Raw genomic sequence first — 17,904 nt, 5'->3', positions numbered from 1 at the left:
CTTGGCTGGACTCCTGAGGGATTAAGGAAATTGGACCATAGATGTAAAATGCCTAGCTTGTGTTTGGCACTTAATAGGGGCTTGATCACTGGCTGGGATATGTGTTCATGGTTTAACTTGATTTTTTTGGTATTGTGGTAAAATAAAAGGGGCTTCCCTGGTGGCTCGGTGGTAAAGAATCTGCCTGCCAATGGCTGTAAAGAATCCATGGCCTCTTGGGTGGTTCTCCCCATTTCTCCCTCCTCGAGCCAACCACTTATCTATTTCTCTGTCTCTGTGGAGTTGCCTAAATATTTCTTATGAATAGAATAATGTAACATGTAGCCTTTCATGTCTCGTTTCCTTCACTGAGCATAATGCTTTCAGGGTTCATTAATGTTGCAGAATATGTCAGTCCTTCATTCCTTTTTATGGCTGAATAATGTTCTCGTGGGGCTTCCCTGGTGGCTCAGTGGTAAAGAATCTGCCTGCCAATACAGGAGGGGCAAATTCAATCTCTGGGTTGGGGAGATCCCCTGGAGAAGGAAACGGCAACCCACTCCAGTATTCTTACCAGGATAATCCCGTGGATAGAGGAGCCTGGCAGGATACAGTCCATAGGGTTGCAAAGAGTTGGACACGACTGAATGACTGAGCACACCCATGGTGAAATAGACATACATTTTACCATGCTAACCATTTTTATTCTGAAGGAGATCAGCCCTGGGATTTCTTTGGAAGGAATGATGCTAAAGCTGAAACGCCAGTACTTTGGCCACCTCACGCGAAGAGTTGACTCATTGGAAAAGACTCTGATGCTGGGAGGGATTGGGGGCAGGAGGAGAAGGGGACGACAGAGGATGAGATGGCTGGATGGCATCACTGACTCGATGGACGTGAGTCTCAGTGAACTCCGGGAGTTGGTGATGGACAGGGAGGCCTGGCGTGCTGTGATTCATGGGGTCGCAAAGAGTCGGACACGACTGAGCGACTGAACTGAAATGAACCATTTTTAGGGCTCTCATGTTTAGCATTTTAACCATTTTAAAGTTCTGTGGCATTCAATACATTCACGGTATTACATGGCTGTCACCACTGTCTAGTTACAGAACTTGTTTATCACTGCAAACAAAGCCCTTAGTCGTTAAGCAGTCACTCCCTGTTTCCCCCTCCCCGAGCCAACCACTTATCTCTCTGTCTCTATGGAGTTGCCTATTCTAAATATTTCATATGAATAGAATCATGTAACATGTAGCCTTTCATGTCTGACTTCCTTCACTGAGCATAATGCTTTCAAGGCTCATCGATGTTGCAGAATGTGTCAGTCCTTCATTCCTTTTTATGGCTGAATAACGTTCTCATGGGGCTTCCCTGGTGGCTCAGTGGTGAAGAACCTGCCTGCCAATGCAGGAGATGCAGATTCAATCTTTGGGTTGGGACGATGCCCTGGAGAAGGAAATGGCAACCCACTCCAATATTCTTGCCTGGGAAGTCCCATGGACAGAGGAGCCTGGCCGGCTACAGTCCACGGGGTCACAAAGAATTAGACACGACGGAGTGACTAAACAACAACAACAAAATTTTTTCATGAGGCCTTAATTTGGAGAATTCACAGCATGGTCGTGAATGCTACTGAATGTCCCGCACTCTGGGCTGGGATTCTTCCTGTCCTCATTTCAGAATGAATAGTGTAGATTTTGAGGCAGGTGATGTGGCCACAGATGCATTGAAGGGGAGGGGAAGGGGCAGGGTGACCATGAGCCTCCCGCCCCCCTGACCCCCTCATTCAGCTTAGCTCTGGATCCATGGCCAGATCCCCCATGGCTCTTCCAGCAGTGGTTCCTTCTGGGCTCCGGCTGGCAAGGGCTGTGCTCACAGATAACAGACAGGCTCTCCATGTCTCCCCGCAGATGCAGGAAAAGGCAAAGGAGATCTACATGACCTTTCTGTCCAGCAAGGCCTCGTCCCAAGTCAACGTCGAGGGCCAGTCCCGCCTCAATGAGAAGATCCTGGAGGAACCGCATCCACTGATGTTCCAGAAGCTTCAGGACCAGGTAACCTGACTTCCCTAGCTGCACCTTGATGGCAAAACTGACATTTCTGCCCACCTCTGTTTGGAAGAATTCAGTTAAAACTAAATACTGAGCACCCTAGAAGCAGTCCCATCCATCTGGGTGGCCTGGGGCACATGGAGGGGGCGTGGTTGGTGAAAGAGACAGGCTGGCCTGCCAGGCCCAGGATTTGACCCGTCGGATCCTCGCGCAGGCCTCTTTACTCTTGCTCTACTCACACTTTGACCGAGCAGGGATGTCAGTCTTCTCAACCAGATTAGAAGGGAGGCTGGAGCTGTTTGAGGCACCCACACTGAAGAAGCAACGTGTGATAACTGCTAAAGGTGGGAGCAGCCAGATAAGTCTAGAAAAGCAAGCACAAGACCCGAAGTGGCAGGGAACCTGAGGCTTTTGTAAAAATATCCAAACCTCACCACCTACTTCAGTAGGCCCTTGGTCCACTTTGTCAACATAGTCCACTCAATGCAAGAAAAGTTAGGATTAAAAAATGGACTTCTAAGGGATAAACTGTAGTTCTCTGGTGAATTGTCATATGAGGAATGCCAGCAATAAAATAGGCAACAGGCTGAAACTGTACTGCAGAGGTTTTTTTCGGATATGTGTTAGCAGATGTGACTATTCATAGCAGGTTCTGTTCTTATGAAACGTTATATACACACCCGTGGACCATGGAACACTGACAGATTGCTAACTTCTGAGGGCCCTGTTCTTACTGGGGAAGCAAAGGCCTTCTTTGGCACACAGGTGGAGACTAGCTCTTAGCTTAATTTAGCAATCCTCCAACATGAGCAAGCCCAGAGCCACCTGGAGGGCTCGTTAAAAGAGAAACTGGGCTCCAGCCCCAGAGTTAACTAGCAGACTTGATGGTTTCCAGGTGAGCTGAGACCTTGCTGTCCTAGCAAACCCCCTAGGTGATGTTGACACTGCAGGTTCTGAGACTACACTTTGGAAACCACTGGTCCACAGCATCAGTTGGCCTTTTTTTTTTTTTTTTAATTAGCTGGAGTGTGCACAGAGCCCAGAGCATGTCCCAGCATCCAGAAAGCTTCATCTGCTCAACATCAGATAGAAAACAAATAGGTAGAAATCACAAATATGAGAATTAACTTGAGAATGTTTTCCAGTTGACACAGTGGCAAATGCAAATTCCACATGAATTCAACCTCAAATTTGGGTGTCGAAGGGACTCTATAGTTAGCATGAGAGACTTGTTGAGGACCTCCTGGAGGTGGTGATGTTGAGCGGATGGGAGCGATGCCATGGACATGGGCTTGTGGAGGGAAAGGAAGGCAGGGTTAAAGGCGTGCTTGTGGCTGGAGCCACACGGAGGTCTCCGCTTTACCCGGACCTCAGAATCATTTACAAGCTTCCTAGGGTACTGTGAAGGGACGCCAGGGTGAGACCCTGCAGGTGACCAGGGTGAGATGCCAGGGTGACACCCCTGTGTTCTAGGTGTTCTCCATAAAAACAATACCCACGCTTCAGGGGCGCCCTTCTGTGCCCCCTTGGCACATATCATCTCATTTAATCTCCAATGAGGAGCTGAACTCCCATTTTGATGATGAGAAAAGCAAGGATCAGGGGGACTACGTGGTTTGTTAGCACAGAGTCCCACAGGTCTAGGACATGCCGGAGGCCGATGCACCTGCCTTTAAAGACTGTACTCTGCGGGCTTCCCTGGCAGTGCAGTGGTTAAGACTCTGCGCTTGCACTGCACGGGGCTCAGGTTTGATCCCTGGTCAGGAAAGTTCCACACAGCGTGAGGTGGCCAAAGGGAAAAAAATAAGACTGTACTCTGGACTCACACAGCCCCTCACAGCTCCTCAAAGCCCCAGGAGCTGGAGCAGAGGGGTTACCATGTGAATACAGCCCTTTTCTGGGACTGCAGAAGCCAAGGCAACAGCAAGGAATGAGGTGGGCTGCTGTCACCTCGGTCTCCCAAAGACCCTGCTCTCCTGTGAGAGGTAGGCCTGCAACGCATCTCAAAAAGGAGCTGGGCTGCTGGGACCAGGGCACCCCCATTGGATTCAGACCTCGGGAGGTTTAGCTGGTGCAGAAAGGAGGAAATACAAGGGACTGAGGATGATGTTTGTAAGTGACAAAAATATTTTAATTTAGTTTTGGTTTTTGGCCACACCATGCAGCATGTGGGGTCTTAGTTCCCTGTCCAGGGATTGAACCCATGCCCACCTCCAGTGGAAGCCTGGAGTCTTAGCCCCTGGACCACCAGGCAAGTCCCAAAAACATTTAAAAAATAATTTTTGTTAAAAAAAAACTTTCATCTGGCTAACTAGAAAAATTATATGTACTCAACAAAAGAAACTTGAGAAACCAAAATATAAAAATGAGAAAATTCGTAATTTTATACTTGGAGTGAATCACTAAGTAACATCTGATGTCTAGACTTTCCATCATTTTTTTCCTGTAAATATGCATGTGTACACACATCTAACAGATGTGGCATAATGCAGTTCAAACTACTTCCTGTAAAGAAAGTACTTTTATATCCTGTTGTTGAACGTCATTTACTTGAGAGGGAGAGAGAGGTGCTAACTGTCTTCCTTGGGCATAACTGGATGGAAGCAAGGTACCTGGAGGGGCTTCCCTAAATGGCTCAATGGTAAGGAATCCAGAGCTGTAGGAGATGTGGGCTCAATCCCTGGGTTGGGAAGATCCCCTGGAGGAGAAAATGGCAACGCGCTCCAGTATTGTTGCCTGGGAAATCCCACGGACAGAGGAGCTTGGTGGGCTACAGCCCAAAGGGTCACAAAGAGTGGGACATGACTGAGCAACCGAGCACAGCACAGGGTGCTTGGAATCTGAGTTGATTCCGTAGTGAGGGCCTCTGGGTTCTGTTTCACTTCAGAAAACTCTGTCTCTCAGGGGCCTTGCTGCTGCTGCTGCTGCTGCTAAGTCGCTTCAGTCGTGTCCGACTCTGTGCGACCCCAGAGACAGCAGCCCACTAGGCTCCTCTGTCCCTGGGATTCTCCAGGCAAGAATACTGGAGTGGGTTGCCATTTCCTTCTCCAGTGCATGAAAGTGAAAAGTGAAAGTGAAGTTGCTCAGTCGTGCCCGACTCTTAGTGACCCCATGGACTGCAGCCTACCAGGCTCCTCCATCCATGGGATTTTCCAGGCAAGAGTACTGGAGTGGGTTGCCATTGCCTTCTCCCAGGGGCCTTGCTGGTAACCGTAAAAATGCATGCTCAGCACAGTTTGTGGTTCTTTGCTCCTCAAGGCCCCCACAAGAGCCCTGTTTTCCTAAGGAGAGTGAAGCAGAGGAGAGCATGTTTGGAACCACAAGACTTCGGATAACTTAAAAACCTTCCTCAGCGGCTCTGACTTCATTCAGCCAGGCTCTTCTGTCCATGGAATTCTCCAGGCAAGAGAGTACTGGAGTGGGTTGCCATTTCCTTCTCCAGGGGATCTTCCTGACCCAGGGATCAAACCCAGGTCTCCTGCATTGCAGGCAGATTCTTTACCAACTGAACTACTAGGGAAGCCTTGATTTCATTCAGCACCACTTGGTTTTATGGCTGAGCTTTCTGAGTAGGCTGCCTTCAGTACTAGCTCACCAGGAAAGCTTTAGGGAACCTTAACCCCTCCCCATGCTGGACAGTGCCCCAAGCCCTGGAGGCTGTTATTAGGGTAGCATGGACTTTGGGGCACAGCTGATGCCTAGAATGATGGGAAAATCTTCCCTGAGCATCAGATGAGATGACTTGACATCCATGAATCTCATTTAAAGGAGAGCTTCTTGGGTCTTTGCTCAGGTCCTATTGATTCTTGGTTTACACACAGTTCTAACACATTTTGGTTTTTCAGTTCACAGCCTATTTGAAGTGCTGGTAGAGGCTGTGGAGTGAGCAGCTGCAAGAAGCAATGGCTAACAGCCAAGGAGGAGGCAGAAAAACGATACTAAAAACACAAAACCATAGCACAGTGATTGGGAACCACCAAGCATGGGGGACCACAGTCCCACACACCACACTGGGGGCATCCCAGTACTGCAGGGTGGTGATGCAGTTAGTGATCCTAATGACCCTAAAATTTCAAGCAAAACTTATACTGTGGTCAGCATAGTTACTGTAGAGTGTGTTAGATGTTTTAATAAGAATTGCATACTTATTAAAATGGTATCTTAAGAGAAGTGTGGAGGCTTAAAACTTTGTTATCTAGAAAATTTGTCATTGGAGAGATTGTTCTCTGATTTAATTTTCCTCTGCTGATGGGGCCCAGTTGTGTTGCCGAGCACGCGCTGGTAAGGCCAGGAGAGGCAAGAGTAGTACTGGGAGCATCCTTGGGAACTTCCGCCTATAGTCAAAGGCTGTTGTTGGATAAAGTTAAGTTTCAGGAATCTGGAATGGGGAGGAGATGATCTTACAAAGAGTTGATTTCTTCAATGAATCGCAGTTCCCTGCAGCGACTTTTTAATCTTCAAAATTCCCCTGGGGGACTTCCCTGGTGGTGCAGTGGTTAAGACTTCACCTTCCAGAGCAAGGGGAGCAGGTTTGACCCCTGGTCAGGGAGCTAAGATCTCACATGCCTAGGGACCAAAAAAACAAAATATTAAAAAAAAAAAACCACACACAAAAAAACCCAGAAGCAATATTGTAACAAGTTCAATAAAGACTTTAAAAATGGTCCACATTAAAAAAAAAAAAAAAATTCCCCTGGGAGGTCTATTTTGGTTCTAGTTGGTTTGCTGGTGTGTGGAGTTGTTTTTTCTTTCATTCCTTTATGCTGCTAATATTGGTGGGGGGCCTACTATGTACCAGGGACTGTGCTTGGAACTGTGAGTGCAGTGAGGAAATCGGCATCTGACTAACCATGAGGACAGGAAATACAACAGGCAATGGGACTGAGAGTGACCGAGAGGGGTCTAGTGATCAGGGAGTACTCCTTGAAGATCCGAGTGGCAGAAGGGGGAGCCAGGTACGAAGCCTGGGGCAGGACCTTCCAGCAAGAGCCAGTGGCACATGCAAAGGCCCTGGGGCAGCAATCCACTGGGTGTGTTGGAAGAGGTCAGTGTGGCTGGAGGGGAAGGAGGGAGACAGAAGAAGCTAAGTTGGGAGGGACTGGCTGGGGTTAGGCCCTGAGGGAACCAGTTTAATTTCAATGGTGACTGTGTGCCAGCTGGGCTCATAAGGTTTGGTCCTCTTGAAAACCAGGGCCCTTGGCTCTGACCCCTGATGCCAGCTGCTTCCGTCCTTCATCGGGGTCGGGGGGCAGGGTTGGGCGGCAAGGGAATGCAGATGACTCAGTGCAGAGCCATCTCTGCTACTAGAAAGTCAGTTGCGCACCCACAGTCTCCTGACCATGGCTCATCTCTGTACCCAATGGCCTGACTCCCTGCCGCCTCGCTCCCTACTCCCTACCCATCACTTCCTGGACACCGACTCACACTCATGTCTTCATCACTGTATGTTAGGTTAGGCAGGAGGAGAAGTACAAGCTTATGATCCAGGACGGCCTCCATCCCGCCGCCCCCCAACTGGGTCCTGCTTCCTGGTGTGGCTTCTGTGGCCTCATCGGCAACTCAGGGCTCTCGGCAAACATGGCTGCCCCTCCAGGCTCCGCTGCAAGACAGTCCACGAGCCTTCAAGGACCCGTGTTAAAAAGTCGCTCCCTGATGGCCACAACCTTGTGCCCTTAGACCCGACGTGTCTCTTTTCTTTGACATGAGCATTTAACAGCTGTGAAACTTTGGGCAAGATGCTATCCTTCTCTGAGCTTCAGTTTCCTTGTTTGTGAAATGCGGATTATGATAAGGCAGTTGTGAGGATGAAATGCACTCGTGTCTGTGAAGTGCTAACCTAGCGCAGAGGCTGGCATGCAGTCCGTGAGTGTTAACTGCCTAAGTGTTAACTGTGCATGTGTCCTTTAAATTGCCTTCAGCAGCAGTTCTTAACTGGGAGTGGTTTTGCCCCTCTGGGAATGGGCAGTGTCTGGAGACATTTTTGGTTGTCACAAGTGGAGTGGGTGTGCTCCTGGCACCTAACGGGTAGAAGCCAGGATGCTGTGAAACACTCTGCAGTGCACAGGGCAGACCCCCCACCCCCCACCCCCGATGCAGATGTATCCGGTTCAAAATGTCAGTGGTGCTGAGGTGGAGAAAAGTATTGAAAATATTAGTCGCTCAGTCATGACCGACTCTGTGCGACCCCATGGACTGTAGCCTGCCAGGCTCCTCTGTCCGTGGGATTCTCCAGACAAGAATACTGGAGTGGGTAGCCATTCCCTTCTCCAGAGGATCTTCCCAACCAAGGGATCAAATCTGTGGCTCCTGTATTTCAGGCAGATTCTTTACCATCTGAGCCACCAGAGAAGCAGCAATCCTGGCTTAGTGTGGCTTTCAGAAATGTAGCAGAATTCATGTGGCTTACCCTCACTGAGCCTCAGGACCCCCCCTTTTTTTAAAAAAAGCACCAAATAATGTATATGGCAGTTTTCTACACTTTAGGGAGTCCTGGGAAAACACTCAGGCTGCACTTCTTCACAGTTAACACAGTGCCTCTGTGTGTGCATCTCGTCTGACTCTCAGGTGGTCCTGGGGAAGGTGGGACCTGGCACCTAGCTTATGGGAGAGTTCCCTAGAGGGGGAGGGGACCTGGCTAGCCCGAGCTCCCAGAGCTGGAAGAGGGGAAAAGGGGCAAGAACCCAGCGCTTCTCGTTCAGCTGGACTCTTGCTGCCACGCGGTTGCCCTGTGAGGCCCGAGCTCCGTGGGAAGCTGTGGTGTTTTTTCTCGCTGTTCTCTTTCTGGCCTCTGCCGCCTTCTTCCCTTCCTGGGGGCTGGTACAGTGGCATGGTCTTTGGCATTCAAAGACCAACCAACGCGCTTACCTTCTTCTCTTTTCTCCCCCTTGGCCTTCCTTCCTTAGTCGTCCTCTCCTGTACCTCCAGCCCTGGCTAATTCTAGAACATCCCCAGCAGTCACTGAGGCACTGAGAATCACCTACAACCTAAAGGGATCAAACTGGTCATAGCAGCCTAACATGCTTTTCTTTGTACAAGAAGTGATGGTGCCTGTCTGTGCTGGCCCTGACAGCTAGGCGTCCTGCTCGCCCACTTGGCTGGAGCACCAGGGAGGAAGGCCAGCAGAGGAACCCACTAAGTCCCCACTAGCCACGAGCATATCCTGTCACTGGCTCGCCCAGGATTCTGGGCAAGTCAATTTTGTTTTTGGCTGCACCCCACATGGCATGTGGAATCCTAGTTCCCTGACCAGGAATCAAACCCATGCCCCCTGTAGTGGAAGCTTCGAGTCTTAACCACTGGAGCACCAGGGAAGTCCCCTGGACAAGTTAATTTTTTGTTATTTTTAATTGCAAAAAAAAAAAAAGCAAGAGCTGACTCATTGGAAAAGACCCTGATGCTGGGAAAGATTGAAGGCAAGAGGAGAAGAGGGTGACAGAGGATGAGATGGTTGGATGGTATCATCGACTCAATGGACGTGAGTTTGAGAAAACTCAGGGAGATGGTAAAGGACAGAGAAGCCTGGCGTGCTGCAGTCCATGAGGTCACAAAGAGCTGGACACGACTGAGCGACTGAACAACAATTGTAAAATTACTATGTGCGTTGTTAAGATTAAGAGGAGAAAGTGACACCATCCAGAAGATGACATGAAAGGCTAAACTCCCCCAGCTCCTGCCTCTTCATTCTCACTTTCTGCCTCATGTTGTGTATCCCTCCAGACCCTGAATGTTTGAAAATGGAGCACTTTGAAATCTGCTCAGTGACTTGAGGTTGTGGCAGATGAAAGACTTAGAACAGGATTCTGCTCCACAAGTTTCTTGGCACCCGTTTACACACCTGTCTTGCTCTGAAGCTTCTGGGTTGAATTCCACAGTGTAGAATGATGGGTTCCCTAGGACAACAAGGAGATTGGAGAAGAGGGAAGGTCCTTGCTCATGGGAACATGAAAGAGAAGGCTGCAGGTGTGAGGGCGCAGGGGTGCTCTTTCTCCTTCCACAAATCGTAGGAACCCCAATGCCTACACTTACGGCAGATTTTGAGGCTTTCCAGGAGGCCCTCAGGCTTCAGGGTTGATGCATGCTAAGTCTGGTCTGGGGAGAACAGAGTGGAGGCAGGTTTTTTCCACTGAAAAGGAAGTCCTCAACCTCTGATGTTTAAAAAAAAAAGAAAGACTTGAGTGAGATGTCAGTGCCCCCAGCCACATGAGTGAGATGTCAGTGCTCCCAGCCACATGAGTGAGATGTCAGTGCTCCCAGCCACATCCTCGACAGAGAAAGGAACCAAGCACCAGACCTCTTCATCTTTTTTTTTTTTTTTAGCAGTGTCGTTTCTTTGAATTTCCCCAGACCCCAAGAAGTAAGAATCGCTTCCTTTGTCGACCTCAGTAAGAAGGTCTGGAGCAGCTGGTAGTCTGCGATGGTGGCTGGAGCAGGGGTTCCTGGGCGCCTCGGTCTTGGTGCCAGCTGACCTTTGCTCCCAAAGATCAAGCCCAGTCCAGAAAATGGCATGTTCCAACGGGCACAGCCAGAAAGAGCAGTTTGTGGGTTTCCACTCAAATGCAGGGAGCGTTGGATCCTGGCATTTGCCACAGCCCTTTGGCTTCTGAGGGTGGGGCAGGAAGGACAGCATTTGAAATATCTTTTTTTTTTTTTTAACAACTTTAAAATAGTGTTTAAGGGAAGAAGCGGGGGGCGGGGGGGGAGGGGTACCAGTATAGCTCTGAATTCTCTCCATGGTGGCGAAAGGCAAGGATAAAACACCTTCACCCCACGCAGAAGGTGTGTCCTTTCAGCTTTGGATTTGAGGATTAAGGACTTCAGGAACAAGAGGATGGCCACCTCCTCCCTACCCCAGCCCCCGAGGCCCTGTGAGGGCCTGGGGCAGGGGCCACTGTCTCCATCCATGTTCGGCCTCTCTCTGGAGTTCTGACATCCCCCGGGAACGTGGTCCACCTCTAAGGGGGCCCGTTCCAGAAGCAGGAGCGACATCCAGCTGACGGAACCTTCTCTGTGGCCTTCCCCGGGGCTTTGGGACTGGGGCCGACCTGAGCTTTGTCTCCTCTCCCGCTCTCCGCCAGCTGCCCTCGGCCTCCTCTCCCATCCCCCCTTCACCAGAGGGGAAGGTGGTCTTTGACCCAGCGGTGGGGGTGTCCCCAGCTGTGCCCCTGCCCCAGGAGCCTCTACAGCACCCAGCTGATCCTTGCATGAGGGCTGGCTCTCTCCACACTTTGCATCTATTTGCGTCATGTGAAAGTTTGTCTGTAGTCTACGTGTGCAATTACATTCTAGAACTGCAATTTGTGGACACTTGTGTACTTTTGCAATCATTTTTACATAAAAACTAAATCAAATGCTTGTAGCAAATATGAAATCCCATTAATAAAATTTTCTGTTGCAGGAAAGGTTTCATGTTTTTTCCTCTTGGTACCCAGTTGAAATTACATTGGTGGAAGGCTTTGCAGTGCATGTGTTTAGTTTAGGTCTTTAATGTCCTTGTGTTTTTTGTTTTTTGGGGGGGGACCATGTCGCATGGCATGCGGGGTCTCAGCTCCCCAACAGACCAGGGATGGAACTCATGCCCCTTGCAGTGGAAATGCAGAGTCCAAACCACTGGACTGCCGTCTTGTCTTCTAAGATGGGTTAGAAGATTTATTAGGCTTCCAGTGTACTTGATCGAGACAGGGATGAAGCTTCCATGGATGGGCCCTCAAAGCTGGTTAAGCGTCTCATTCTCTACACGACTGAGTGTGTGTCCATGAGGGAATCCTTTCCAGAGCAGCAGACAAAACAGTCTCAAATCACAGCCCCTCATGGATATTTTCCGTTACTGAAAGGCAAATCCTAATTAGTTGCGCTGTCTGGGGTCTGGGGAGGGTGGGGTGCCTTGCTGTGTATCAACCTTGAGTTGGGGGCCCTCGCAGCAGGAAGCCTCCCTTCTTGATTTTCACTTGAGTCTCACATCTGGCAGACTAAGGGTTGGATCCCAAGGCCAAGACACTAAGCGATTTACAGTCCTGGTATGTAGCTCCCAGATGTGGGGCTGCTGAAATCTGAAACCTGGGCAGACACAGCTGTGTTGGCAAAAAAAAAAAAAAGGTACAAATGCAACTTTGCTGCCAACTTGGGTTTTCTGCTTGGTCGGCTGCCTGTCTCCCCCAAAGGCTGTCTGCGTTAGAGCTCTGCTCCCTTGGTCTATGGTCCACTGCCCACAGTCCCAGCCCATCTGGGTCTCTACCTTCTTCTTTTGCTTCCCTGCAGACAACTCGAGGTGCGTGGTCAGGCTGATGACCACAGTCCAGCCCTGGTGAGTCCAGTTCTCCCATCAGAGAGTCCTGGTTTTGTGGAGCCTTCTGGAACCCCTAAGGGCCATCTCATTTTCTGCACTCAAGCAGGAGTGAGGTGAAGTCAATAATTTACCTGTGTTCATTTCCAAGAGCTGTCGTAACAGATGATTGCAAACTAAGTGGCTTAAGAAAATAGGTGTTTTTTTTTTCTCTCTCTCACAGCTCAGGAGGCCAGAAGTCTGAAACCTGAGTGTCAGGCAGGGCCATGGTCCCTCTGAAAGTTGGAGGGGAGATTGTATTCTTATCTCTTCCAGCTCCTGGTGGCTCCTGGCAATCCTTGGTGTCCCTGGCTTATAGCTGCATCCCTCCAGCCTCTGTCTTCGCATGGGCTTCTTCTGGTTGTATGTCTCTCTGTGTGCTCTTTTTTTCTTATAAGGACATCACTCCTTGGATTTTTAGTGAAGTGAAAAGTTGCTCAATTGTGTCTGACTCTTTGCTACCTCATGGACTATAGCCCGCCAGGCTCCTCTGTCCATGGGATTCTCCAGGCAAGGATACTGGAGTGGGTTCCCATGCCCTCCTCCAGGGATCTTCCTGATCTAGGGATTGAACCCAGGTCTCTTGTACTGGAGGCAAATGCTTTACTGTCTGAGCCACAGAGAAAGCTCCCTTGGATTTAGGGCCCACCCTAAACCAGGATGACGTCATCCTGAGATCCTCAGCTAACCCCGTTCCACATTCTGAGGTTCCAGGTGGATGTCAATTTGGGAGAAACACTGTTCAACCTCCTCTACTGACCTTTGGGGACGTTTATTTCCCACTTAAATACACAAGCTAACACATTAGAGAATGTACTTGGGGTCATTGTTTTCAGTTTTAGTGAACTTTAAACATTCGGTGTTCAGTCACTTGACACTCATGTTCATTTTTCCGTGTTAAACTCTTCTCACAATCTCCGTTTTTAGTGACCACCTCTCACTCTGCCATGTGAGTGGTGGGATGGCCCGAAGGTAGGCGTGTGGGCTTGAGAGCTGGACGGCCAGTGTTTGCATCCTGCCGGCCTCTTTTGCTCACTGTCACAGGCTGAATTGTGTCCCCCCCTCAAATTCAGATGTCAGACTCCTACGCTCCAGGACCTCAGAGTGTGACTAGTTGGAGATGGGGGTCTTCAAAGAGGTGATTAAATGGGGTCCTTGGGGTGGGTCCTAATTCAATCTGACCAGTGTCCTTATAAGGAGAGGAGATTAGGACATAAACACACACAGAGGAGAGACCAGATGAAGACACTGGGGAAGATGGCCAGCTACAAGCCAAGGACAGAGTCCTCGGGAGAAACCAGCCCTGCAATCACCTTGATCTTGGACCTCCAGCCTTCAGAGCCCTGGGAAAGGAAATTTCTGCTTTTCAAGTCCCCAGTTGTTGGTACTTGTCATGGCAGCTGAGCGGGCAATATACCAGCCACTGGGGCAAAGCAACAAACCTCCTGGGCTCGGTTCTTTCCCTTGTGTGTGTGGGGTCCTCGGGGGTTCAATGGAGATCAGAGAGCATGCCCCAGGCACTGCCTGGCATGTGGTTTGAAGGCGCTTTTACTGGGATTGGTGCACCTTGAATTATTTCACCAGCCCTTCTGTTGTTGCTCAGTGGATGGGCCCCGTTTATTCACTGGGTGAACCTCCATTATGACCATGTGCCCTGTGATGAAGGCTGCTGTGGTCAGCAGCGGGGTACCTGGTCTTTGGTCACTTTCTTGAAAGAGATTTTTAGGACATTCTCTAAGTCATCATTGCTGAGTACCCTTGAAGGGCCCTGGGTTAAAGCTGCCTATTGCCATGAACTCCAAGGCCAGTGCCCAGGAGACCTTTTGCTGGTGGCAGTGAAGACCCCGCCAGAGATCCCAGGCAGTTCCTATCCCCAGAAAATGAGGCCCTTGGGAGCCACATCCCTTTCCTTCTTCAGATCTGTCCCAGTCTGATGCCTCCAGCTGCTACTGGGTGACTCAGTTTCACCAGGAGGCAGGTGAGGGCTCCTGAAGAGGGAAACCCCAGCTCGAGGGCCTCCATGGGCACCTCACACCCGCCCACGGCAGGGAGTGGTCCTTGCGCTCTTGTTAAATAGTTTGTAGCCCCCTCCCCCTGAGCTTGCTGGCTCCAACTGTGCGGAAGGGAGAGCCAAGCATCTCCGGGAGGTTGAGCCCCCCTGCTAGAACCACCTCCCCTCCCCCCTCCCCCTCCACCTCGGGCCAGGCGCCTCCAGCCCCGGCCTTTCTTCTTTTCTCGAAGAGCCGCAGCAGGCAAACAGGATGCACCACTCCCACACGCAGAGACTCAGACGAGACACTTGGGTCGAACCGCATCCTGCTGGTGGTGCTGGGTCCCATCTGCTGCAGGCCTGGTTGGAGGAGGGGGTGGGGGCTTGGTTCCCGGGTCGGGGACACTCACGAGCCTGGTTTCATTAGTCAGACTTCAAACATCATTTCAAACGGTGAACTGGATGGACATCTCAAAGTCCCCTGTGGGGGTTCTTGTGCCTGGAAGGGCTGAATAATGCAGGTGGTGATGAGGGATGGTAACACACCCACACGGCATGCTACTGGCATTTCACATCTCCTGCCTCACCCCTGCCTATGATTTTTGGATTTTCTGGGAGGTTTTGGGCTTTAATGAATACTTTCTCCGAACCTTATCGAAGCAGTCTAAGATGATAAGATTGCTACAAAATAGAGGCCCACTCTGGAGAGGCGCAAGGTAGGGGTCTTTGGAGGTGTGCTCCTTGTGAGCAGGTGGCCCAGACTGGAAGGGCACTCACAGAAGGGCAAACAGCAGTTCAAGAGTTTTAGGAAAACCCAAACCCCGGCTGAGAGCAAAACGATGCAGGTGGTCCTCCCGTGATTGGAGCCATCTTGGGAAAACGAAGGTGTCAAGCCCAAGTTCCAGTTCTCCCAGCCCCCAGCCAGGTGTTCCGAGTCCGTGGACACCGTCAGGCGTTTCATTTGCAAAGCAGTTCATGTGCCTGTGGTGAGAGGGCGGATTTAAACGATGTTTTACCACCCACTTGGTGACCCCGCCTGGCAGCGAGCGTCTTTCTAGACGCCCCTGGAACTTTCTGTTTGTCGAGCCCATGGCGGTGCCGTCAGTGAAGGTGCCAGGTTGCGTGGTGTGAATTTTCAGTCTGCGCAATGTCCTGAGAGTCCAGTGGGAAGGTCTGAGATGGAGAGAAACTTCTCAAAATAAGAGACTGTCCCTCGACAGCCAGAAAGTGCTTCTTTTTGTTCCCCCTGTTCCCACCCCTTGGCAGGGCAAGCGAGGACTGCAGCAAAGCATGGGGAGGCGCCGGGGGAGGAGGATGTTGGGAACCGGGACTCTGGCTGAGAAGGGGGGGAACTCTTTGTGAACTTGGGGTGCAGCAGGCGGCAGTCCTCTAATCCGTCGGGGGTCCTCCCCTCGCAGCTGGCGAGTGTGCATTAGAATGACTGCTTTCCCAGAGAGGCGCTCCTGGGCCTGTGTGAGCGAGCAGGTGTCTGCATCCGGCAGCTGACTGCTATTTTCTTTAATTAGGGCCTGTTCCCAAAGCCCCTCCTGCCTGAGCTTGTCATTCCACTTCTCTGCCCCGCACTGAATAAGCCCCATTTTGTTTCTTGGTGTAATAATAGGTTTGTGTAAGACCTTGGTTGCCAGACTTCCGGGGGTCTAAATATTAGCATTGTCTGATATGATAGTGGCCTTTATTTCATCGTCTCTACGGATATGGCTTCTCTTCTGCTACCTCAAGGTCCCGGAGACCCACACCCCTGTAATATCTAACCTGAATACAGTGGTAATTCTATTTTTTTTTTAAAGTGGTGATTCTTAAGTACCTCTTGATCCAAGGGTATGCATCAATGTTGTGTGAATCTAGACTTCTGTGAAAAATATAGATTTGCTTGTGCTCTTTAAGCTCTTATATTCCATTAAGATAATTTCATAATGACCCTAAACATCCAGGAAATCTGCCTGGTCTACCACAAGACTTACTTTAGCTTTCCTTGGGTGTTTGGCACACATATGCGTTCCTTGGCACATGATCGTGCTCATGTTCAGTCGTTCATTTATGGCCAACTCTTTGTCACCCCTTGGACTGTAGCCCCTACAGGCTCCTCTGTCTGTAGAATTTTCCAGGCAAGAATACTGGAGTGGGTTGCCATTTCCTCCTTCAGAGGATCTCCCTGACCCAGAGATCGAACCCTTGTCTCCTGCATCTCCTGCATTGGCAGGAGGGTTCTTTGCCACTGTGCCACCTGGAAAGCCCCAGCACATGATAGGTATTTAATAAAAATTAAATGATTTATAATTTTCCTTTCCCCCTTAGATCTTCAACCTCATGAAGTATGACAGTTACAGCCGCTTCTTAAAGTCTGACTTGTTCTTAAAACACAAGCGGACCGAGGAAGAGGACGAAGAGTCACCAGATGCCCAGACTGCAGCTAAAAGAGCTTCGAGAATTTATAACACATGAGCCCTCCAGGCGCCGGAAGGACTGGCAGCTTTCAGAATTGAAGGAACTCACTCTCAGGACCATGCAGGGTGCATAATGGCTTTGTTACCTGCAAGGACTGAAATGTACAAAAACCCTTCCATGGGATCTGTGTATTTTATTATCTGCTTGACCAGTAAGTTTTGCATGATGGCTAATCTTAGATAAAAAGACAAATAGCTTTGAAGTTTTAGTTCTGTCTCACACACAAAAATGAAATAGTCCTTATACACTGGACATCTTGAGTATTTTACAGCTTGATTAAAGTTCATGTGAGGCCTCCAGGTGAAACTTACAGCCACATCTTCCCTTTGACGTCTTCACCTTCCCTCCGTGGGTGGGTCGCTCGGGTCCACGGCTTCACCTGGTGAATCAGCTCGAGAATGAGTTGATCTAGCATGCTCAGGCCACTGGGGGCTTGTCTGTCAGATGCCGCTTGGGTTAAATACTTCTAGAGAATAAGTTCAGTGTTGGGAAAAGAAAATTCATTGCAGCCTCTAAAGATTCAGGGAGTTGCGTGTGAGTATCATCAGAGGGCTCTTATTTCTGAGGTTTGGGTTTGTCCTGGTTTTGCCCACAATCTGTGATGTTTCATGTAACACAGATAAATAGTTCATTTTGACAGAAACAAGATCCCAACCAGGAAGAAAGAAAACCGGGAGATTGTTCAGGGTCCCCATGGCGATGCAAGGTGGTGCTGAATGGGATGGTGGTACCCAGCCCCTGCTGATGATGGAGGGTGGGGGATGTTCGCTCCTCTCACAGCCCATCTGGTGAATGGGCTTAGTGCCTACCCTTCGCTAGACTTCTTAACTCTGGGCTTGAGACTTCAACCAGAGGATGGAAATGCTCTTTGGAAGCCCCCTCTTGGGCTGGAGGCTGTGAGTGAAGCCCGATGGTCCCAGGCAGTCCTAGCCAGCCCAAGTTCCCCTCCAGCAGAGCCCAAGGTCAGGCACGGTTCCCTTCTGCTCACTGTTCCTGCCATCTGCTGCTGCCAGACCTTCTCCAGCATGTTTGCCAAACCTTAAACTTCTGTTTGTACAAACAAAGCAACTAGACTCTTACTTGAGAGCCTTCCAACTCAG

At 50.0% G+C, this 17,904-nt stretch overlaps 1 protein-coding gene across 1 annotated transcript in view; it reads left to right on the top strand.

The window, feature by feature from the left end:
• Positions 1-17,006, top strand: part of RGS10 (regulator of G protein signaling 10) — a 41,534-nt gene extending 24,528 nt beyond the window's left edge. Inside the window, exons 5-6 of the mRNA XM_070780928.1 lie at positions 1,890-2,033; positions 16,655-17,006. Of these exons, the coding sequence (XP_070637029.1) occupies positions 1,890-2,033; positions 16,655-16,801 (291 nt within the window). The 3' untranslated portion in view covers positions 16,802-17,006. The remainder of the gene's footprint in view (positions 1-1,889; positions 2,034-16,654) is intronic.
• Positions 17,007-17,904: the final 898 nt, after the last annotated feature.

Source organism: Bos indicus, chromosome 26 (assembly GCF_029378745.1).
Source record: "Bos indicus isolate NIAB-ARS_2022 breed Sahiwal x Tharparkar chromosome 26, NIAB-ARS_B.indTharparkar_mat_pri_1.0, whole genome shotgun sequence".
NCBI classification, from domain to species: Eukaryota; Metazoa; Chordata; class Mammalia; order Artiodactyla; family Bovidae; genus Bos; species Bos indicus.
Note: the sequence above shows the minus strand (reverse complement) of the source record. Positions and strands in the feature narration are given on the sequence as shown.